At 54.4% G+C, this 23633-nt stretch overlaps 1 protein-coding gene across 2 annotated transcripts in view; it reads right to left on the reverse strand.

Annotated features, from left to right (window-relative positions):
- Positions 1-680: 680 nt before the first annotated feature.
- The window catches only part of TPO (thyroid peroxidase), a 94239-nt gene continuing 71286 nt past the window's right edge, over positions 681-23633 (reverse strand). Inside the window, exons 11-17 of one of the 2 annotated variants that reach the window (XM_078350051.1) lie at positions 22425-22633; positions 21883-22053; positions 17394-17525; positions 11316-11415; positions 2630-2746; position 2230; positions 714-878 (exon numbers count right to left, since the gene is read on the reverse strand). In XM_078350051.1, the coding sequence (XP_078206177.1) occupies positions 825-878; position 2230; positions 2630-2746; positions 11316-11415; positions 17394-17525; positions 21883-22053; positions 22425-22633 (784 nt within the window). In that variant the 3' untranslated portion in view covers positions 714-824. Of the gene's footprint in view, positions 879-2229; positions 2231-2629; positions 2747-11315; positions 11416-17393; positions 17526-21882; positions 22054-22424; positions 22634-23633 lie in introns of both variants that reach the window. The other variant, XM_078350050.1, reaches the window with a different exon arrangement.

Genomic DNA, 23633 nt, shown 5'->3' on the forward strand with positions numbered 1-23633 from the left:
GGGATGAGATCGTTACGCGTTGCCTAGAGGGTCTGTTTTTATCCACGAATTAGTAACCACCCTTTTCTCTCACTGCAGGTAGAACTCCAGGCAGATGTGTCTGCATTTGCTTTCAGTACCTGCCTGTTTCCTTGGGTGTGGCTGAGGGGTGCCTGGTTGGGACCCAGCTCTGGAATTCAGCTGCTTCACATGTGAAATGAGGACACTGAGTCAGGGAGGGGTTCCCTCCGGGATCATGGCTGCGTTCCCCATGAGTGAGGGGGAAGAGCGGGGAGTGAGAACAGCATGCCACAGGGCGGGTCTGAGGCTCACCTGTTGGTGAATCTCCGGAGGATGAGTCAAGTCACTTTGCCTCTTTGGTCCTTAAGGTTCCAGCCTCTCCCACAGAATCCCTTTCCTCCTCCCACCGGCCCTGCAGGAGCCAGGAGTGCCCTTTCCAGGAGAAGAGGGAAGCCCAACGCGGGCACCTGGAGATGGGCAGAGGGTATGGAAGCGTGTGTCCCTGAGGGACCTCCGAGGCAGAGTGAAGGGGAACACAGCGTGGGAGATGCCAGAAGGCGGAGGAGACAGGATGGTGGCAAGAGTGACGTTTCCAGGGTTCATGAGGTAAAGGTGTGTCATCTATCAGTACAGTGTAACGGCTCGGGAGGGAACAGATCAATGTTTACGAGAAAAGGCTGGACAGACGCAGTGAGAGTATTTATTCATCTGTGTCGAGAGTAACTACATGACCCTAATTTGCCTGTGTTTGGGAAACAGTCGTACTGGTGGCTCTGGGAACACGAAGCTGTTCTCCGGGATTCAGTGTTGGTGCCACTTTGCCCTCAGAGGGCTCTCGGCAGCCTGTGAGTGTCCCGGCCTTCCTTCCCATCACTGTCCTGCAAAAACACAGATCAAACATTAATAACGTCTGAATTTTGACTGCCCCAGGAATAGCACGCACGTTATACAAGACAGAAGGGCCTGGGTGGGAGCTCTTTCCACAAAGGACCGCTGGTGAGATGGGCCATCCTTCTTCCTCGTCATGCGGGCAGGGGAGTTCCTGGCTCCAGGATGAGCATTTGTTTGCAGGAGGCCACAGAGGATCCACGTGGCAAAGGCTCCTACCCACAGAGCGGGATCTGGGATCCGCAGGCTTGGTCCTTCAGAAAGAAGCCGTGCTGAGCACACAGATCCCCTCGGCCACAGACACACGCACAGGATGCCCGCCCTTGCCACTGGTGTCACTCAGGCTAAATAGGGGCCCTGGGGAAGCACCGCCCTTGCTGTGGCTCTAATAGGCATCCTGGTGCATTAGATTCACGAAGAGCCTCACTCCCAGGGCAGGTATTTGGGTTCCATGCTTGGGAGCCAGGTACAAAGACGAACCTGCTCTCAGCAGAACGACCCTGGCTCTGCTCGTCTCGAAGACGGGGTCTTTCTTCGCACTGGATTTTGTGAGGGAGCCTGATCATGTTGGCTTCCCCCTAATGTAGGCAACTGACTTTGTTTAAATGAAAATGTGTGTTTTTAGTTGACAAATAATACCTGCATCTATGTACATTTTAAATGTGGTTTTAATATATTTACACCGTGGAGAGATTACATCAAGTTAATTAACATATCATCACCTCGAATATCTTTTTGGCACTGAGAATTGTTTAAAACCCATTATTTTAGGGTCTGGGCATGGTCCCAGCACTTTGGGAATTTCAGACTCTTGGATCTCTTGGGCCTAAGGGCTCAGCACCAGCCTGGGCAGTACAGTGAGATTGCACCTTTGCAAAAAGTTCACAAATTAGCCAGGCCTGGTGGTGAGTGCCTGCAGCCCCAGCCACTCGGGAGGCCGAGGCAGGAGGATTTCTGGAGCAGGGGTTCGAGGCTTCAGTGAGCTGTGATTGTGCCAACTGCTCCCCTATGGTTATAGCTGTTTTGAATTACGCGATGACGGTGAGGCATGTGCCCCATTACACAATGACGGTGAGGCACGTGCCCCATTACACAATGACGGTGAGGCACGTGCCCCATTACACAATGACGGTGAGGCACGTGCCCCACACCGCGAGGCAGATCTGAGGCGTCCTTCTCCTGAGGAGACCTCGTGCCTGTGACCAGCCTCTGCCCCTCCCCTCTGGAGTCCCCTGTTCTGCTCTCTGCTTCTCTAAGTTCAAAGGTCAAACTTACACAAGTGACTTTTTCATGTGGCATCACTTGGGGCTCTGCATACAAGGTAGAGGTGGCAAAACACACTCTTTTTCCACACTGATTTTAACTATTCCACTTGAAAATCAGAATTCAAAAGTCAGCATTCTGCGTCAGCTTCTCCCTCCTCTCCTGTGCTCACAGCAGACGCCTGAAAGGCAGCCCTTAGTTTGGAACCGGTTTGTAAAATGCAGGCACTTTCATTCCTGTCACTGTGTCTGTGCTTTTGGAAAGCAGGTTCACATCTGACTCACTGTCATTAGCGCAGATCGGGCCAGAGCCACAGAGTAAACAGAAGGAAGGTGCAGATCGGGCCAGAGCCACAGAGTAAACAGAAATATGCCGGAGCCTCCACAGAGCGGCTCCAGTGCCCGGATCCTGCCCAGCCCCTGCCACAGCCATGGAAACACACGGCACTGTGTGGCCTTGGGAGGTCCAGGCTGCCCACTGTTCCGGGTCCTGAGCCTGAGCCGTCCCCATGGCCCGGCGCTTCCTGCATCTCAGCTGGGGAGTCACGCCACTTGTCTCCAAGATGGGCAGTGTGGCTTTAGTGCCAGCACCTGTCCTGTGGGAGACACATGTGCGGCTATTGGGAGAGATCCCGGCATCATGACTGTGGAGGGGAAGAGCCTGGCATCGTGACGGTGGAGGGGGGAGATCCTGGCATTGTGACTGTGGAAGGGGAGAGCCTGGCATCATGACTGTGGGAGGGGAGAGCCTGGGATCGTGACTATGGGGGAGAGACCCTGGCATCGTGACTGTGGAATAAGAGAGGCTGGCATCATGCCTGTGGAAGGGGAGAGCCTGGCATCGTGACTGTGGAGGGAGAGAGGCTGCATCATGACTGTGGAGGGGGGAGAGCCTGGCATCGTGACTGTGGAGGGGGGAGTGTGTAATTATGGAGGGAGGAGGGAGCCTGGCATTGTGACTGTGGAGGGGGAGAGCCTGGCATAGTAACTATGGAGGGAGGAGGGAGCCTGGCATCGTGACTGTGGAGGGGGAGAGCCTGGCATTGTAACTATGGAGAAAGGAGGGAGCCTGGCATCGTGACTGTGGAGGGGGAGAGCCTGGCATTGTGATTGTGGAGGGAGAGAGGCTGGCATCATGCCTGTGGAAGGGGAGAGCCTGGCATCGTGACTGTTGAGGAGGGAGCCTGGCATCGTGACTGTGGAGGGAGAGAGGCTGGCATCGTGACTGTGGAGGGGGGAGAGCCTGGCATCGTGATTGTGGATGGGGGGAGAGCCTGGCATCCTGATTGTTGAGGAGGGAGCCTGGCATCGTGACTGTGGAGGGAGGAGAGCCTGGCATTGTGACTGTGGAGGGAGAGAGGCTGGCATCGTGACTGTGGAGTGGAAGCGCCTGGCATTATGACTTTGGAGGGAGGAGAGCCTGGCATCGTGACTGTGGATGGGGGAGAGCCTGGCATCGTGATTATGGAGGGGGAGAGCCTGGCATCGTGACTGTGGAGGGGGGAGAGGCTGGCATCGTGACTGCGGATGGGGGAGAGCCTGGCATCGTGACTGCAGAGGGGGGAGAGCCTGGCATCGTGACCGCAGGGGGGGAGAACCTGGCATCGTGACTGTGGAGGGGGGGAGAGCCTGGCATCGTGATTATGGAGGGGGAGAGCCTGGCATCGTGACTGTGGAGGGGGGAGAGCCTGGCATCGTGATTATGGAGGGGGAGAGCTTAGCATCATGACTGTGGATGGGGGAGAGCCTGGCATCGTGACTGCAGAGGGGGGAGAGCCTGGCATCGTGACTGCGGAGGGGGGGAGAGCCTGGCATCGTGATTATGGAGGGGGAGAGCCTGGCATCGTGATTATGGAGGGGGAGAGCCTGGCATCCTGACTGTGGATGGGGGAGAGCCTGGCATCGTGACTGTGGAGGGGGGAGAGCCTGGCATCGTGACCGCAGGGGGGAGAGCCTGGCACCGTGACCGCAGAGGGGGGAGAGCCTGGCATCATGACTGTGGAGAGGGGAGAGCCTGGCATCGTGACCACAGAGGGGGGAGAGCCTGGCATCGTGACTGTGGAGGGGGGAGAGCCTGGCATCGTGACCGCAGAGGGGGGAGAGCCTGGCATCGTGACCGCAGAGGGGGAGAGCCTGGCATCGTGACCGCAGAGGGGGAGAGCCTGGCATCGTGACTGTGGATGGGGGAGAGCCTGGCACCGTGACCGCAGAGGGGGAGAGGCTGGCATTGTGACTGTGGATGGGGGAGAGCCTTGCATCATGACTGTGGAGGCGGGAGAGCCTAGCATCGTGACCGCAGAGGGGGAGAGCCTGGCATCGTGACCGCAGAGGGGGAGAGCCTGGCACCGTGACCGCAGAGGGGGAGAGCCTGGCACCGTGACTGTGGAGGGGAGAGCCTGGCACCGTGACTGTGGAGGGGAGAACTCGGCATGGGTCGGGCATGGCAGCTGTGCTTATCTTCGGCAGAAACACTCCCACCCACTTTCATTTCACACTTCAGTCAAGTCAACCATGATCTAATGCATTTTGGAGAAATGAGCACTGTTCTCTTCACAGGAAAAGTGATCCTAGCATTTTTCAGCCAAGAGGACTCTGACTTCTCGCAGCTGAGCTGCGGCTCTCCTGCAACAGTCATGCAGGAGACCCGGGCTGCGGTGAGGTTGCCCCCCAGTCACTGCCAGGAGATGCATTCACATGACAGACAGTGTTTAGCTTTTCCTGGTCGGGCATCATGCCTGCTCGGCAAAGGGCCCAACACTGTCTTCCACCTGAGGGTGAAGACCCCGGGGCAGACCTGGAGATGAGCGGAGGAAGGGCTGTCCCAGGGGAGCAAGGTAGAGGCCCCTGGCCTCCGGGAGGCATGGAGTGCTGGGGCCAGCATGGGAAGGGAGCTCTGGTGAGACTGGGACCTTCTGAGGAGGGAAGAACCAGTTATCCAAAAACTTACCAAAAAATACTGTGGGATTTAACCGTAGGCACAAAACAGCTTTCCTTCCCATCAGAAGCTAAGAGCCACTCTACTTTCCAGCTGCTTGTTTGCCTCGATTCTAAGTGTTTACCTGCCCCACCCCCCACTCCCCAAACACTGAGTGTCTGGCCTCCCTCCCTTGCCTCAGGGGTCATCATCCCTGACCTCTGCCTGGAGCCATCATCGCGGGTGCTGAGCTTACCGCCCACCTGCCTGAGAGGACCAGGGGCCCTGGATGTGGCTTTCCAGGGTCCCGTGTCAATGCGGCAATGGCGGACAACGCTGTCATGCCTACACACAGTTCCCACGCTCCTCCTGGGGAGCAGCGGCAGCACCACACACTGTACACAGCCGCCCCAGCAGCGTCGGCAGACGCCACATCGGCAACAGCAAACGAAAGGCCGGTGCACACTCACCCCCACCCTGCGGACTCCGACGCTAGGCCTGCCTGGAAGACAGCCGTCCTGTCGGTGGGAGCCCCTGAGTCTGCCTCTCCTCTGCACAGGCCCAGCGGTCCTTGGTGGCTTCAGGGCTTGTGACGGTGCCATCGGGAGCAAGTGGCATTTACTCATTACTTCAGCCTGGTCACCGAGGGGGACGGGGCTATCGCTTGAGTCTGACTTGGTGACTTCTCCGCATCTGTTTTCTCATTCATAAAGTGGGATAAAATAGCAACTTCCTTCAGCGAGAATCCACTGACATCAAGAGTGCCAGGAGTTAGCACCAAGACTGCTGCTGTTAGAACTCAGTGGGTGTGGGGTGTTCCCGCCATGTGCATGTGCGTTAACTTCTCATCCACTCCCTGCTCCTTACTGTAAACAGAAGTGGATCTACTTGATAATCATTTCAAAGCCACATCCACCCAGAACTGGGAGTGTGACCTCGTCTGGAAATTAGGTTCTTCCACATGTAATTAGTTAGGATGATCTACGCCGGGGCAGGGTGGAAGCTGGAATTCAGTAGCACTGGTGCCCTTTTAAGAGGAGGGGAATGCGAGCACAGACACGGGGGAGAAGGCCGGGTCAGGACAGCAGCAGAGGGTGGACTGGTGAGTCTACAGGCCCAGGAATGCCAGCGAGCACCAGCAGAGCACCAAAGGCTGGCTGTGCCAGGCAGCGTTGGTACCACCAGCCTTTGGAGGGGCCCGGCCCTGCCAACATCGTGACTTGGGTCTTCTTGCCTTCAGAACCGTGAGAGAATCAACGTCTGCTCTCTAAGCCACCAAACATGGTTGTTTGTGATGCCAGCCCCTGCCCTCCTCAGCCTGGGCCATTGCCATGCCAATGTCTTACCTCTCAATATCCCAGGGAAAAGCCCACCTGAAGAAAGGCCATGATTTAACAGAACATGTCTTGAAAACGTCAGAAAAAGACTTTCCTTATTTTATGAATTTGCTGCATAATAGAAATTTCAATGAAAATACTTTGCATTCACTGTTCACTGTTGTTTTATAAACACATGCTCCTTTCAATCTAGAGCGGTCTTATGTCTTTTAAAATTATTCACTATATTCATTGAAGTTCTGAATCTTGTAAAAGCATGGGAAACAATCCTTGTCAAATAATCCTGACTTTTCTATACAATTGCATGTATGGCTGTTTCACCAACTGAACTCGAGTTTCTTCATAAACACTTTAGAAACAGGGGCAGGGTGTGTCTGTGCCTCTGAATTCAACCCCCTTTCCTTCGTATCAGGTGAGAGCGACTCCTTAATATGAGAAGTATTTATTGAAGGCTTACTAACCGCAAGATGCTTCTAGGCAAAGGAGGGAGGAGAGATTCACAGGGTGGAGAAGCCTCTCCCTGCGGAGGAGCTGGGGGAGGCTGCACACAGCGGGTGGCATTTGGGTGGAGCCTTAGCGATGCATCAGACTTGAACGCTGGAGGCTGGGTTGAGATGATAAAGACAGAGCATTCTACGGAAAGACCAAGGCTTGAACAAAAGGCAGAAGTGGGAAGGACCTCACAGCTCTCCCATGGATTCACTGGACACGAATGCAAGTGGTTCCACGTTTCTCGAGTTTATAATGCACACTCCTAGTGGGAATATCAATACAAAATACAGCTGGAAACAGCACAGAGGTCAGGGCACCGCTTACCACAGACAAAACCTCAACAACTGTATTTCAGACATCGCAGAACTAAGTCACGGTGGACAAGCAGAGCTGGAAAATGATAAACGTAAGAGCAGATGGAGAAGGGGTGAAACTGCAGGTGTTAATGTTTTCCTGGACCAGTAAGAATCAACAGACAGACACGGTCTCCACGAAACTTGCGTGTGAACTGCTGAGCTGAGAAAGCTGGACATGAAGGAATCACAGCACAAGGCAAAACCCCTCCACAGCAAGAGGTCTAATTGGCAAAACTGACATGGACCAAAGAACTGACTGGTGGATGCGTTTTTAGTGTAAAAGTTCGCACAGAAAGAATTCAACTTGACGAAAATAATTTCAATGCAATAAAAAGTGTAAAATACCTTGGAGGTATTTTAAATGCAGTGTCAAGGCGATGAAGGAGTTGGCTTGATGGAGTTAACTCTGAATCATAGAGTTGCAGTGAAAATGCATTAATAATTTATCACATTAATAATAATCACACCCAAACATACACTGTTAGACCCCAAACAGCAGGGTGGGTAGAAAATACGGAGGAGAGTAGAGAAGCAAACACTTCGTTCCATTAGGAGAGGAAGCTCGTGTTTGCTGTTGCCACGCTGCGCTGGGTTCTCTCTCCCTCCCATGTCTCTCTCCACTGTCTCTGTCTCTCCCTCTCATTTTCCCTCTCCATTCTCCTCCCTACTCCTTACCGAGCAACGATGCCGTACACTGGAAATCATAACATGTTTTTAAAGCTGAAGAATGAGACAGAGAGAGGTGGGGTGGGATTGAGCTGAGCCGGGTTGCTGGGAGCAGCACGAGGGTCTCAGGGCAGGCGTTGGGAAGACTTTTCCTGAATGAGTGACTTGACCTTCTGAGCTCACCCAATCACGGGTCGGGCTGCTGTGGCTTTGGTGGAGGACGTTTTCCCGGAAGCCCCAAGGTCTTCCCCGTTAGTCTCTGTGTCAATAGCCGCCTCTTTCCTCAATCACCTGTTGGCACATTAGTATCTACTTCTTCAGCTAAGTGGCATTTGCAGGCTAAGCTGGTGCTTGGGAGCATATTTTTAGAACTCCAGAGTCTATAGTCAACTGTAGCCAAACATTTCTCTCCCAGGTTTCCTTGGAAAGATGTTCATTTACTCTGTGGCTGCCAATCTTAAAGAAAACCGCTGTTTTTCTTGTGAATGTGGCTGCAGACACTCATATTTTTCACAGTGATAATGAGATAGATTTGTGGAGATGTTTGCAAATGCACAATTGTTTATAAACAGGAAATTAGAGTAACATCAGCTTTTGTTACAATCTACACATTCTATTGATACAATTACAGGACCCAGCTAATTGGAAGCTATTTGCTTCCAGCCTATTCCATTTTTATTGCTTAGTCTATTTCATGGTTAGCTAAGCGTTTTAATTATTAGTAATTTTTACGCTTTAAAGACCAAATGATTCATAAAACATAGTATTTCCTGCCACCACCCCATCTAAAGCTAGAGACACTGTTTAAATGTTAGTTTAAGTAGTTTCTTCCCAAAACAGACCAACACAGTCTTGCAGAGATTACAGGTGATTATTCAGTGTTCACTGGTAATGATTATTTGAAACAACAGCCCTGCATGTGGAATACACTCTTCCTGTGAGAACAAGCAGGGCGGCTGTGGCACGACCTCCAGCACCAGACAGGTCTTGGGTTCAAGGGTCTGCTCTGGGCTTAGTAGCTTTGGGGAAGTCACAGACCCTCACTCCACCTCTGCATGCTGTGCTGAAATGGACATAATCCTAGTGCGCTGTTAGTTTTCTGGGGCTGCAGTCCCAGAGAACCACAGGCCTGGCTGCTGAAACCGTGGAAGTTTCAGAGCTCGAGCTCTGAAGGCAGGAGTCCACATCAAGGTACCTGAGGGTCGGCTCCCCCGCCTCCCTCCCAGTTCTGTGGCTGCCGGCCACCTTCCCAGGCCCCAGCTTAGAGAAACCGCACCCTGATCTCCACCTGCCCATCGCAATGGCCTTCTCCTGCCAGGCAGGACTCTCTCCAAATTCTTCTCTCTAGAGGAACAGCAGCTACATTGATTAGGGGCCACTCGACTCCCGGATCACCTCGTTTTAGCTAATTCCATCCGCAAAGACTTTATTTCCAAACAAGGTTACATTCTGATTTAAGAGTCTTTACTGCTAACATAAAGCTCAGGATGCAAACATACGTTTTGAGGATTGCACAGTTTAAGCCATGGCAAGTGCCTGAGTCAGATGACTGGAAAATCAGACGAGACAGGGGCTAAAAATGACTTAGCCTCGTGTCTGATACATGCCTTAGCTTCTGCTATCACCGCTCCACTGGGAGGAATTTCTCTCAGTTGTCTGAAAGATGGCGTATGTCAGTTCCGTTAGAAGCTATGAAGCTGCGCAGACATACGTCACTGAAGTACCGTATCTCATAGAGATCATAAGCCCATGTGTCAAGCGCAGGCATCTGGAGTAGTCAGAGGCCTTGCAGAATAACCGAAACCGGGAACTGGCTATATACTGTATCTCAGCAGCGGAGAAACAGGACACGGAGCGGATCGCAGGCACAGAGGCCTCCCTTACAAGTGCTCACAAAATACAACAGAAGACAGCCCACGACTGGATCCTTGACAAGGCCCTTTGGAAACAATCATGACCCTGGGCAATGTTTGGTTGATAAACTTCTGAGTTTTAAAAACCAGTTCCTGTAAGTCGTATAGAAACTGTAAGAAAAAGGTTTCTTGTTCAAGGGGCAGATGTTCCTCAGTGTATCAAGAAGTTGCTAGAAAAATGAAGGTTGCTAGAGTGTTGAATTTATTGGGAAGATCTAGAAGCAGCACCCTAGAAGCAGCCTTAGGGTGGGGAGGCCCGGGATAATCCATGAGATGTGTGCTATGGGGTGATGCCAGGAGGCTCAGCCAGTGAGGAGCTCTGCAGGCCAGGGTGTAGTCCAAAGAGACCTCAGGAGTCATCCCGGCAGGGAGGGCAGAGCTGGCTGCAGCGGGAGCGAGGATGTGTCCTGCTGGGCTGAGCCTGGCGGCCAATGAACGGAGGCCGTGGTGTGGCCTTTATTTGCAGGTATCCTGGCTATGGTCCTGGGGGCCCAGCCTGGGGCTGCAATGACTTCTTATAGTGTTTGCTGTTATTTTAAATACTTTCTCTATAAAAGGAACAACTGTGCATTAAAAATGAAGTGATGCTAAGGGTTTGATTCTCAAGGGCAGCAAGGCGAGAGGCAGCAGCAAGGAGCAGTGCCGGTTTCTCAGGGCTGGGGACACAGACCTGCTGCCCCGGCCAAGGAAGCCTCAAGGGGCTCCTTCTGCAGAGAGCACCCTCAGAGACAGGACTGCTCAGGTTCCCGTCTTAGTCTTTCAACAACAGCACCATTTCTTTTTTTTTTTTTTGAGATGGTGTCTCGTACTATCGCCCAGGCTGGAGTGCAGCGGTGCAATCTCTGCTCACTGCAACCTCTGCCTCGTGAGTTCAAGCAATTCTCATGCCTCAGCCTCCCGAGTGGCTGGGATTACAGGCACCTGACACCACACCCAGCTAATTTTTTTTGTATTTTCTGTAGAGACGGGGTTTCACTATGTTGGCGAGGCTGGTCTTGAACTCCTGACCTTGTGATCCACCCACCTCAGCTTCACAAAGTGCTGGGATTACAGCCATGAGCCACTGCACCCCGCCAGCAGCACCATTTTTAACATGAAAATTAAGCTTTCCCTTTCTGCCCTCAAGGGAGGCTTTAAAACTGACCTTCCTTTCTCTGAGAAACCTTTTAAGAGTCTTTACTGCTAACAAGGACTATTTCCATGCAGTCATTTCATGTTAGAAGTTTATGTCATATCGCCGAATCTTCACCACAGATACCTGACTCCGCCTGAGGTGTACGACTGATCACTCCACTTTCATTATTTAAAGCATAATGAAAGATCCAGAGAGTCTAAGCAGTTATGCAAAACAGCTCTGAGATCAATGCCTTTGAGATACCAGTAACCTGTGTTAGCTTCGGGAAAATAAAGCAGCTTCATTACAGCCATGGCCAGAGGAAAGGAAATTGCTTTGCATCTAAGTAACGGTTAGAAAATGAAGGACTTACCACCTGCAAATCATTGTCCAGGTGAGACCTGCCAAGCCTCCGATCAGCAGAGCAGCCAGCGAGATGGAGACCCAAGACGCCCATGGGAGGCTCCTGGAGTCTGGGGCACAGAAAGATGCCTGGTTAGAAGCAGCTTCCATGGCCTGGGCAAGCCAGGATGTCCTGCCTGAGCCGGGCCGCACCCTGTCCTGGGCCGGCTGCCTTCACCCCACAGCAGGGAGGGTCATTTATCAGCCCAGAAAAGCCGTGTAGACCCAAATGTGACAAGTGTTGGGAGAGCCAGCAGAGGACACAGGGCAGAGAAGTTGGCTCCCAGTCTCCAGCAGCCTCACTGCTGGGCTTGGCGTGGACGCCGTCCATCCCTTGCTGCCTGAAACAGGGAGGGCTCTCAGTACCCTCTGAGTGGGCCATGAGACCCAGGCAGCCCTGGGGGACCCCAGATGGGGCGGGAAAGTGGCACAAGGTGTGCCGTAAGGGGCGAGGGGTAGTGCTGTGAGGTTTCCCCTGTGGTCGGGGTGGCGCTGTGAGGTTTCCCCTGTGGTCGGGGTAGGGCTGGGAGGTTTCCCCTGTGGTCGGGGTGGCGCTGTGAGGTTTCCCCTGTGGTCGGGGTGGCGCTGTGAGGTTTCCCCTGTGGTCGGGGTGGCGCTGTGAGGTTTCCCCTGTGGTCGGGGTAGGGCTGTGAGGTTTCCCCTGTGGTCGGGGTGGCGCTGTGGGGTTTCCCCTGTGGTCGGGGTAGGGCTGGGAGGTTTCCCCTGTGGTCGGGGTGGCGCTGTGGGGTTTCCCCTTTGGTCGGGGTAGGGCTGGGAGGTTTCGCCCGTGGTTGCATTTTATTTTCCCCAGGGTCCTCCTGGAGGTGAAACCATGGTCAAGGGGAGGTGGTCTGCACCTTGCAGAGCTGCAGCCCTGGGGTACGGGGGCATGGGATGGCAGCAGATTTCGGAGCTCAGCCTGAGTCTCATAGGCCTGTTCCAGGAAGAAACTGAACAGGGTTGGCGAGAATTGAACAGGGAAGCACAGAAGGCCCAACGGGAGGAGGGAGGGAGGCAGCCAGGGGCCTGAAGGGATGGAGGAGGGAGGGAGGGAGGCAGCCAGGAGCCAGCCCGAAGCATCTGGTGAGGGGCCTGAGGAAGTGCTCCCACCCGGACCTGTGCCTTCACCCAAAAAAGCTGGGACTGAGCAAGGGCTCCTGTGCTCCTACCTGTGGTTCCTACGCTTTCTGCGAGGAGAAGTCGGCCTGGGGCCACTGTGACTTTGAACTCAGAGTTCTTTTGGCCACCGTTTTATTACTGGCTTTTCTGTTTAGGTGCCCATTCAAGGCAACCAGGGAGAAATCCAGGATGAAATGAAAACCCACTTTTAAAAAGAAATTAAATGCTACCAATCAGTGTGTGTGTGTTTTTAAAACAAACATGGGCTGCTGTGGATAAACACCACTCGTGGCTGAGGAAAGGCTCTGGTCTAAGGGAACGTGCTCGGGCGCCAGACGGAGGCAGTGGCTGGGGAACGGCGGCTATGGTCTAAGGGAACGTGCTCGGGCGCCAGACGGAGGCAGTGGCTGGGGAACGGGGGCTCTGGTCTAAGGGAACGTGTTCGGGCGCCACACGGAGGCAGTGGCTGGGGAACGGGGGCTCGGTTTGGTTTCTCACGCTGGATTGCTGAAAATCGGTGATGAGTGCGTCCGTGGGCGTCTGCAGTTCCCCATGCCAGTTAGCGCCCGGCATGATCTGCAGGTGTCTCATTTCCAGCCCAGGCACAGGCCGTGCCCACCTGCAGTTGTTCTCCTAGCAGCGGTCTTGGACATTCAGCAAGTATTTGTGGGATGCAAGAATGAATGAATCCTAAATCCCGAGTGTTTCTCTCAAATGATTTTGTCTTTTCAGCCTTTGCACCTCCCGACTTTTCCTGCTGGCCTCCTCTAACCATCCTCCTCCTCCAGGGCCTCCTTCCTTCTACCTGTCACAGCACGGGAGAGTCCACAGCGCAACCTGCACACGCCAGCCTCTTGCTGAAAGCCCGTGGAGAGCAAGCTGCTTGCGGGCCGTGGGACCCCACTCCTCCTGCACCCAGGAGGCAGCCAGGATCATGTTTCCATCTGCTGCTACCCACTCCCACCCCCACGGATGCTACTGGTGGGGGCTCCGCCTGTGCAGCCGGGGCTGGGGTGTGGAGAAGGCTGAGCTGACCAGCCCTGGATGGGAATTGGTCCAGGTAAGCACAGGCCAGCTCAGGGCAGTCAGGAGGCACAGACATGGCAATTCATTCTGGAACCGGTGTTTGACGTTTCAGGGAGGGGAACTTATGCTTCCTGCCTGACTTGGTTTGAGGCTTCGGCTGGAGGCTTCCAGGGGCCACTTGTGGAACCTCAAACACCAGCAAAGCCAAGCATCTGATGCCAGGGCCTTGGAGGAGGCATCTTGGGCAGTGGCAGCGTCAGCCTCTCCAGTTCCACACTGCACGCCAGCAAACGGCAGGCCGCAGCAAGCAGGTGAGCAGCTCCATGTTTACCCAAAAGCAGCTTTTCCATTATGCTTTGCTCCCAAATTTTCTTTCTTGGCATTTGCAGTTTCAAAAGCCAGTAAATCCACTTGGAGCCAGATGTAAGGCTGTGTGCTGCTGGGAGTTTCCTGAGACAGGCCCTGAAGTCCCTGCACGTCCTACGGTGGCATCACAAAAGGTCACCAGTGACTGCAAGGGTGGCTTTCTGACCTCTTCAGTGCTGCCCCAGGGAGCCCCAGAGTTCTCTGCTGTTGGCCTGGTTGTGGGTGCCCCCTGGTGGGGTGGGAGTCCCCGAGGCTGGGTGATGGCTAACAAGGGCTTTGGAAAGAAAGGCCAGCGGGTTTGGGCAGGCCCTGGGCAGACAGAGGGCAGTGGGATTTTTGAGGAATTCAGGTCAGAATAATGACTGGAAGGGTTAATTTTATGTGTCTGCTTGACCGGAGCATAGGCGCCCAGATTAGACATTATTCCTGCTGTTTCTGAGTCAGGTTCTGGAAGGGATTGGCGCTGGAATCTGGTCTGAGAAAAGCAGAGGGCTCTCCCCGACGTGGTGGGCCCTGCCCCACCCTTTGGGGGCCCCAGCAGAGCAAGAAGTGGAGGAGAAATGACTTCACTTCTCTTTTCCTGCCTCTCTCTGCTTGAGCTGGGCCCTCTCATCACAGCTTCGCCTGCCCTCAGGCTGGGCCTACCCTTAGCTCTCCTGGGGCTCCAGTGTGCAGACAGCAGACCCTGGGACTCCTCAGCCTAATTCCATGACAAGTTCCGCAGAATAGAGATGCTTTCACATATCCGTGCAGAGCTGGATGTGCACCTAAAACCATCTGTATATGGGGCTTCGCCTCTCCATGTTCACATCCACAGCAAATCTACATTGTGTCTACATGAAACTTTCATATACATTTATATCTATATTTTTATATCCATATCTGTACCTGTCTAAAACTATATCTATATCCATAATTAATCAGTCTAAATCGATAAAACAATCTGTCTACATATTTATGTCTAATCTACGTAAATCTATATGTGTGTCAATATCTAAATCAATATCTATATCCATATATGCTTAAATCAACCTCCATAGCTAAATCAACATAACCACCTCTCCGAACTGTCTCTACAGCTTTGTCTGTCTAATCTATAACTATTTCTATCCCCACATCTGCATCTCTGATTGCTGCCGTTTCTCTGGAGGCCACACTCAGCCTGGCCGGGGCTGGAGCTCCCACGGGCCATGGGAGTGTGGACTCCTCTCACAGCCATGCCTCAGCCTCCTTGTCTGTGAGTCACCGTGAGGATGGAAGGAGACGCCGTGGCAGCTGCGTCTTCGTCTCTCTGACCTGGGCCCTGGTGCACACCCTCCCTGGAACCTCAGGCCTCCATCCAGGGCTCATATGAGGGACTGTAAACCTGGCTCAGCCACAGCTCCTGCGTCACTCCCGGCCTTCAGCACCCGACTGAATGTCCCCCCAGGTGGGGCCTCTGAGTCTCTCTCAGTGTCCATCCTTCCTTGTGGAGGCAGACTTATGTTTCACTTGGTCATTCTGAAAGTGGAGGGCCAGCCATGTCCACCAACCTTTTAGGGCATTCTGTCCAGCAGTGACAGAGCTGGGGCATCCAGGGGCAGTGCTGGGGCCTGCTGGCCTGCGCCCGTCATACCGAGATGGCACCGATGGCTGCTTGTGCGGGAGCAGGGCTCTCTCAACAGGGCCACGTGGGCCTCCGCAGAACAACAGTGAGGCTTGTGCATCAGGGATGCAGAAAGGTAGGGTCATGCCCAGCGTCCTAATTTTCCGTGGAAGGTTGTGCAGGGGCAGCAGCATATTTATAAGGGTGCTGGTGATGGGCAACCAGCACAGAAGCCAGCGACCCCTGCTGTTCACCTCCCGGCTCCTGAGACGCCCTGGGGGCGCTTTCCCTCTCTCAGTCCCTTCCTTAGAAAGAGAAGGTCACTGTTCACCTTTGTCCACCATCAGGCTCCACCAGCAGCCTGGTTCTGTGCCTCCGGGCAGCCTGGGTCCTGCCAGAAGGGCCAGGGAGGTTCAGGGCAGGTTGGAGAGGAAACTCCTCAGAGGCAGCCAGCTGCTTGAGGGGCTGCAAGGCTCAGCGGGAAGACCAGTGTTCTTCGGTGGACCCTGAGTTCACATCTGGCAGCCAGGAGCCCGGCGGGGGCAGGGCGGGATAGGCACAGCACTGAGCAGGCATCGCTCCCACCACACAGAACCACACAGCACAGGGGAGCTCAGAGCTGCCCTGAGCACCAGCACCGCATGAGTGCTGGTCCCGGCCAGGCTTGGGGGCTCTCTCAACACACTTCATGGGGCAGGACCTGGAGAGGCAGACGGACGGCACCCAGGCAGGGGCATTCCTCAAAGAGGTGGCACTAGGAGGGAACGTCTCAACTCTAGAGACACATCTGGCTTCAGGGTTTACAGAAAAGAATCCTTAAGATGTAGGAAATAGATAAACATCTGTTGTAATTGCTCTCAGGAAAAAAACTACAAAAAGAGGTTTGAAACAAAACATTGGAAAATAGTTTGTGCAACTCCTATGCCCGTGTATGAACCTCTTGTAAAGTTTTATTCTGAAGATTAAAAGGTGGCACCATGGACCGAGTGCCTGCCATGAGCTGAACTGGGTTTCCTAAATTCTTATGTGGAAGCCTTAGCCCCGCTAGCCTCAGAACATGGCTGGATCCGGGGATGGAGCATTTGAGGAGGTAACTGTGGTGCCACGGGGATGCCACTGTGGGCCGTGGTCCCAGGCAGCTGTGTCCTTATGAGACGAGGCAATGAGGCCACAGATAGTGGGACCACCCGGAAGGACATGGGGAGAAGTGGTGTCCACAGCCACGGATGAGGCCGCAGGAGGAGCCAGCCCTGCCCTCACCGTGACCTTGAACTCCAGCCTCCAGGACTCTGAGAATGAATCTCTTGTCAAGGACTTAGTCCTCAGGACTTTGTGGCATCCCCGGGACAGGGACACGGTTCTGTTCACCACAGTGTTGGAAAGAAAACACAACCACAGGCCATTCCTCTGTGATGGTATCGATACCTAAAGCTCTGTTTGCATCCACATCTCGACCTACACAGGGATAGCTATTCCTAAAGCTACATCTAATACGCCAATGTGTATCCATGTATCTACATCTGTTCCTGTATGTGAAGCTAAGTCTCTATCCATAATCGGTACCGTTATCTACATTTAAGTCTGTAAGTCTCGGTGGAGACAAGCAGTCCTGGGCCCTGTGTATTCATGTCTCAGACGTGGGCCTTGGTGCGCAACATGATCCTGGGCTCCGGTGCTTCTGGCTCAGGCCGGTACAGATGTTCAGAGGTCCGGGAGGAAGAGCGGTAGTGGGTAAGTCATCTCAGGAGGGAGGGGTGTGCCTGACACAGGAGGGGGTGTGCCTGACACAGGAGGGAGTGCAGACACGCAATCCATCCTCTAGCACCTCGGGCTTGGTGTCTTATTCATCTCCGCCCTTCCCAATCAAGATGACAGATGCCTCACTTGAATGCACTTTTCTTCATTTTACAAAAACTCACAAATGGACGGACAGAGAGAGGGAAGCAGCCTCACCTATGCAGGTCCTCCCATCGTCTCCTAACTCGTGGGGGTCCTCGCAGAGGCACCGGAAGCTTCCCTTGGTGTTTCTGCACCTCGCGGAGGCGTGGCAGGGGGGGTTGGCACTGTCTGCACACTCGTTCACATCTGCCAGACATGAAACGCCACACATGTGAGAGGAAGCGGCCGTGCCCCCTCCTCCCTCAAGTGAGCCCCTTTCTGGGAGGTGCTTCTCTCTGGGGAGGCTGGCCCCTCACCTGCGCCCACCCGCCCCACCCCACCCGATCTAAGGGGAACTGGGCACCTGCTGTTGTATGGCCGCCCCTGCTCCCTACACATCTGAAAGGTGATAAGCAGCAGGAAGCTCGTTGGCCACAGGCTCTGAGCCTGCAGGGAGTCCACACACTGGGGCTCACTCAGGCCCCAGCAGTCACAGGAGCCTTCCTCGAGGAAATTAGGGTCTGCCTGGGATAAGGGAATGTGGGCTTTGGCCAAGGGCAAGACACAGGGGAAGGAAGGGGCTAGGGTGAGGGTGGAGCAGGGTCTGCTTTCCCCCGGCAGATTCTCCCAGCCGGCCAGCCGTTCCTCTGAGAGCAAGGACTGGGGACGCCTGTCCCTGCCAGTGAGGATGGGGTGTCCCCTCCTGCTCTCCCTGCACCTGAAGCCTATAACCTAGTGCCTCATTCCCCAGGCGTGTGTTTCCAGATAATCTGCTGTGTGTTTTGTTCGAATCATGTTCCTTTTCTGGCCAATTTTAGAAAACAGGCAGTGGCGTGTAAGAGCCACGCTCCAGGCCCATGTGCGCGTTCTCTAAGTGGGACAGGTGCTGTCACTGCTGGGATGCATGTTCTTCCTGGAGCTGCTCTGTCCGGAGGGAATGGAGCTGGCCTGGGTGCAGCCTCACCGAGGGCCAGGCTGGGGGCCAAAACCTCCCGGCACTCCTGTGTCCCTGGTGCTGGCGACACCTCCAGACAGAGGGCACCGGGAGGGGTCAAGGGACTCTCCCCAGTCTCGCCGCTGAGTGGAAGAGCTGGAGTCCACATAGGCCACAGGACTTAGCTCCAGACCCGACCACCCCAGGACAATGAGAACCTGCAATCCTGAGCAGTGAGCACTCAGGTGACCCGGAGCCAGAGACCTGCACAGCCTCGAAGGCCAGCTGGTGTGGTCTGCTGCCCACCTGCTCCCCAGGGTGAGGGGCTGCATTGGATGGGACTCCCCACTCCAAACACAGGGCTCTGGGCTGAGGAGGCTTGGCCCACCCTGCTTTTCTCAGATAGAGAATGGGTGTCCTAATGTCTGCTATGAAAAACAGGCATGGGATCAATGTGCTTATAAAAACTATCGGGGTGTCAGGATCGCGCAGGCTTTCTAAACAGTACAGTCATTAATAATGACGTTATTGATAACGACAACCATTACATAAGAATGTCAGAAGCCGGGCACCGTGGCTCAAGCCTGTAATCCCAGGACTTTGGGAGGCCGAGGTGGGTGGATCACCTGAGGTCAGGAGTTTGAGACCAACCTGGCCAATGTGGTGAAACCTGCATCTCTACTAAAAATACAAAAGTTAGCCGGGTGCGGTGGTGGGCACCTATAATCATGGCTACTCAGGGGGCTGAGTATAGGTGACCAAGTCAAGGCTGTTAAACATATAACATCTTTCTTGGCTAAAGCTGCCCCTGGAACCAGCCCCTCCTGCATCCCATCATGCAGAGCTGTGAAGCACTGGGGCTGTGTGAAGGTGTCTGCAGCTGCCCCTGGGGTAGGGGAGTGCTTCCATCATGATTGCATGAAAATCTAAGTCACCACCCATGGCCGGGACCTGTGATGAGGCCCACAGAGTGGAAATGGCAGCCGCTGTTGTGAGCAGCCCTGCCCGGGGCTGCTGTTCCCACTGGCCAAGACATCCTGCATCCACCCGGGAGTTCCCTCGGAGCAGCTTACACCCCTCTCCTGTGCCTCACTCCGTCCCTTCAATTCAGACTCATCCCAGGTATGAGTTCCCTGTGGCTGCTGGGAAAAACCATCAGAAACTGATGGCTCCATGTGCCAGCAATGCATCCTCCAACAGTTCTGGAGGCCACAGGTCTGAAGTCAGGGTGTTGGCCTGGCAATGCACCCTTGGAAGGCTCTCTCGGGGGGAGGGTCCCTCCTGCCTGCTCCGGCTCCTGGTGGGTGCCAGCGTCCTGTGGGGCCCATGCCTGGCAGATGCTTTGTTTCCATCCTGGGTCTTGGCATGGTCCTGTCTCTGTGTCTCCTCTCCTCTTCCCAAGAGGACACCACGCATTGGATTGGGACACACCAAGAGCCTCATTTTAACTCAGTGGTGCCCACAATGGCCTGGCTTCTTATCAGGCCACATGCAGAGGTACAGGGGCTAGAACTTGAGCATAGATTTTTGGGGGGCACAGTTTGGCCCATGATGTTCTACCCACGGTCCGTTTATTCTAAGCAGAAGCCCGACTCAGGGGCCGGTGCTGTGTGGGTCCCCTTCCCAAGGATGGACAGGAAGGAGGGGACAAGTCAGCCCCGGCTGAAGAGCAGCACTCCCAGCAACAGAGGAGGAAACCAGCATCAGAAACAAGCAGTGCCCCCAGACACCAGGGCAGCCTGCACGGAGGCCCCGGCTCTGCTCTCAGGATGCTTCACCTTGACTTTCAGGAAGAGTGGCAGTGGCGTCCACGCTCCACACGCAGCGTGCACAAGTGCACACGTTTCCATTTCTCAAAGAAAATCAGTACTGATTGCGAACTGTATTTTCCGTAACACACACAAAGGGGGTCCAGCCCAGGCTGCTGTTTTCCAGCGATGGCGCCCTCCCTTGCCCACGAAGCAGGACTTTGCCCTGCTGATGCCCAGGCAGCTCCCTGTGCCCCTAGTGACTCTGAAATTTATTTCGGAGGCACCGTTCCCCAGCCGCTTCCTTTCTTCCTCTCCACATCCCTTCTCTCGCCTCCTAATGGGAAGGTGGCTCCCAGGAGGGTGCCTGAGACCACAGACCCGGCGGGAACCGCACCCTGACCTGACCCTGCCGCAGCCCTGAGTCCTGGTGGGTCTCATGCACGTAGGGTCTCAGCCTCTCCCTTTACAACTGAGGCTTTGGAAGGAGTTGGCTATGGCAGCCCTTCAGGGACAAACGTTTCTGACTTTCAAAATTGAAACTGAAATTGAAATTTTATACTGTGCTAAATTATATATAATGTGAAATTTACCACCTCAGCCGTTTTTAAACGTCCAGTTCAGTGGCATCAAGCACAGTGACCTTGTGCAGCTTATCACACCCTCCCCCACTCCAGGACTTTTTTCCTGTTTTGGTAGACATGGGGTCTCACTACATTTCTCAGGCTGGTCTTGAACTTCTGGCCTCCAAGGAGTCTCTCACCTGGGTGTCCCAAAGCACTGGCTCCAGGACTCTTTCACCTTCTAAAAACTCTGAGAAAACTGAAAGTTGTGGACTTCGCTTTTGCTTCTGCTTGCAAACCAGCCAGATTCCTGCACCATCTTTCTTCTGAGGTCCGGGTAAGTGGTGCCCACAGCAGGTAGCTCCCAGGAGGCTCTGTGTCTGATGCAAGTTTCCTCCACGACAATGCAGTCCTGGAAGGTAGCTGGTTGGCCTCTTAAAGATTGCTGTGAGTGTTGTCAGAGCCACCTTCCTCTGAGAACAGCAGCCGTTCCTGCCCTGCCTGCCCTGATCCCGCCGGCCCAGGAGACCAGAGCCAGCCGTCCAGGTTTGCTTGAAGGGTGTTTCTGAAATAGTTGGGGGATTCGAGCTGCTCCGACAGGAAGCCCCAGCCACGGGGCTCTTACCCAGAGAGCTCTCAGAACAGTTGGATGAGGATGCCCATTCTGCTGCTCCCCAAAGAGTGACCCCAGAACATGGCTCTTCCCCTGGGAGGCTCTGTCGTCCAGCATGGCTGCTCCCAGGTGCCCTGGGCTGATGGCGGCTCAAGCCAGGCGCATTGGAGGAGCAGGTGGAGATGGTCGGGGTGTCTCACCAGCCTGCTCTCAAGTTACAGCAGGGAGGCTGCACCTGTCCACACCTAGACAGGCTGGGAGAGGAACCCAGCAGCTGGAGGACCAGGCCCAGCTTGGAAATCAGCTGCCTATAGGAGGTGGGGGTGGAGGCCAGCCTTGCTCTCCGGGTTTCTGAAGTGGAAATGTTAGCTGTTGTGTTTCCTCTGAGAAAATGGCCCTGCCAGTTCACCACAACCTTGCCTGGAACTCACTGACTCCTCTCTCTTCCCTCACTGGTGACCCCATTGGTCACGATTCCCATGCCTCTCCCGAGCCCCGACTACCTAGAAAGACGCCGACTGGGAGCACGGCCAGGCAAGAGGACAGACCTGGGCTTCCATCCCCAAATTTTTCCTGGAAGATAACAGCCTCAGGTGCAGCTTTGGCGAAGAAATTTTCAATGACATTGAATTCTTAATTTACACTGGAAACGGGCAAATGTTATGTAATTATCACGAAAGAACACACGCCCCGTTAAAGGACTGACCTTTGCAGCGGGGAGGCTGGAAATCCCACCCTTCCTGGGTGCAGGTGAGCTGCTCCTGGCCCTGGAGCTCATATCCGTGCCGGCAGGAATACACCAGCACGCGCCGCCCAGACTCCTCACAGTGCACGAAGTCCCCGTTCTCCACACTCTCTGGGAAGCCACACTTGTCCTCTATGAAATGTGGACAGATTGAGAGTCGTCAAACTGAGAGGGAAGAGCCACACGCCAATGTCCCCGTCACAGGCGCACCTGTGCCCTGGAGGGGGCTGATGCTGAGGTGGGGAGCCTGCTGTGGTCACTTGCTGGGCACCCACACACCACCACCGTTTCCCAGGTCGGCCCCAAAGGCTCACTTCTAGGCCTCCAGTTCCTTTCTTACTAGAGAAGGGCCCGGCCCCACCCCATGAGCTGCCCTGAGGGTGTAAGGCAGGGCACTGACACTATTTTCTAAACAGTGAAAAGATAAAATCAGCTCCTTGGGAAGACAAGCTTCTTTGTGGAGCTGCACGTGCTGTAATGTGTGAAAAGGGACCACATGTCACCTGGAGGGAAGGCCTCCCTCCAGGCCTCCAGGCTCATGCCAGGGATGCTGTCGCAAGGCTGGAAGTCTTCAGGGAATTTTCCGACTTGGAAGGCATCGACGGGCACCCTGGTGAGGCCGGTGTTGTCGCAGATCACCCGAGACAGGGAGTGCTTCTCCAGCTCACGCCTCTGTGCATCCGTGAAGACGTGGCTGTTCTCCCACCAAAACCTCCAGAGACAGATATGGTGCATAAGGTCATGGTGCATGGAGAACCCCAGGGCAGGCGCTCAGGGCCAGGCACCCACTGCTGTGGTCCGCTGGCTTCCCCTGCACTTCTGCCCAGACCCTGAGCACCCGGGGCCATACAGGTGCAGGCACTAAGGTCCTGAAGGAGATGCTGTGGCATCTGCCCAGAGCCCCAGCACCTGGGGCCACGCAGGTGCAGGCACTGAGGACCTGAAGGAAATGCGGAGGGGCAGCATAGCGTGCACCTGGTTGTCTGAAAAAGTGGCGTCAGATGGGAAGAGGGGCTCAGAGCCTGTCTATGAGCATCTAATTTGCTGTGTTGCTGTTATCTGGGGTGCAGTGCTCTGTGAAAAACAAGAATGACAGCAGATTCCACTGTCTGAGAGACTGCTGCTCTCTGCTGTGAAGTCACTGTGCCCTGCACAGCCTCTCTACCTGCAGCTTCTTCCTCCAAGCCACGGTTAATCAAGAAAATTGTAATGTGAAGAAATGAAGTTCCACTTTGCTCTCAAAATACAAAAATCGTTGACAAAACTCCAACAACTCCTGGCCTGCATGCCATGAAGCATGCATTTCCCCTGACTGTATAAAAGCGCTTCCACTTCCCGTCATGGGGATGAATTCCTCTTAGAACATAAAAAAGGGGTCCCACTATATATAAGTTAATTGATCCCATTTTTGCATTGGGGAGATATTTAGTCACAGATACATAGATGCGAAATTTGCGGCACCACCCAGGAGTCTGCCAGCTGCCTCTGCACTGGCTTCAGATGGAGCTTCAGCCACGGAAGGCATGAGACGTGTGTGGGAGACATGTATATGGGGCAAGCTGGCGAAATCTTTCCCCTCCTGAGCAAGTGGCTTCCCGTGTCTCAGAGTATTCTGAACCACACGTCTGCTGAAAACACACAGCTATGAGGGAGATGCATTCTGGTGATTTCTCCCCAGGGGTTCCTAGCTCCTTGAAATGCTACATCTCAGA

Source organism: Callithrix jacchus, chromosome 14 (assembly GCF_049354715.1).
Source record: "Callithrix jacchus isolate 240 chromosome 14, calJac240_pri, whole genome shotgun sequence".
Classification (NCBI taxonomy): domain Eukaryota; kingdom Metazoa; phylum Chordata; class Mammalia; order Primates; family Cebidae; genus Callithrix; species Callithrix jacchus.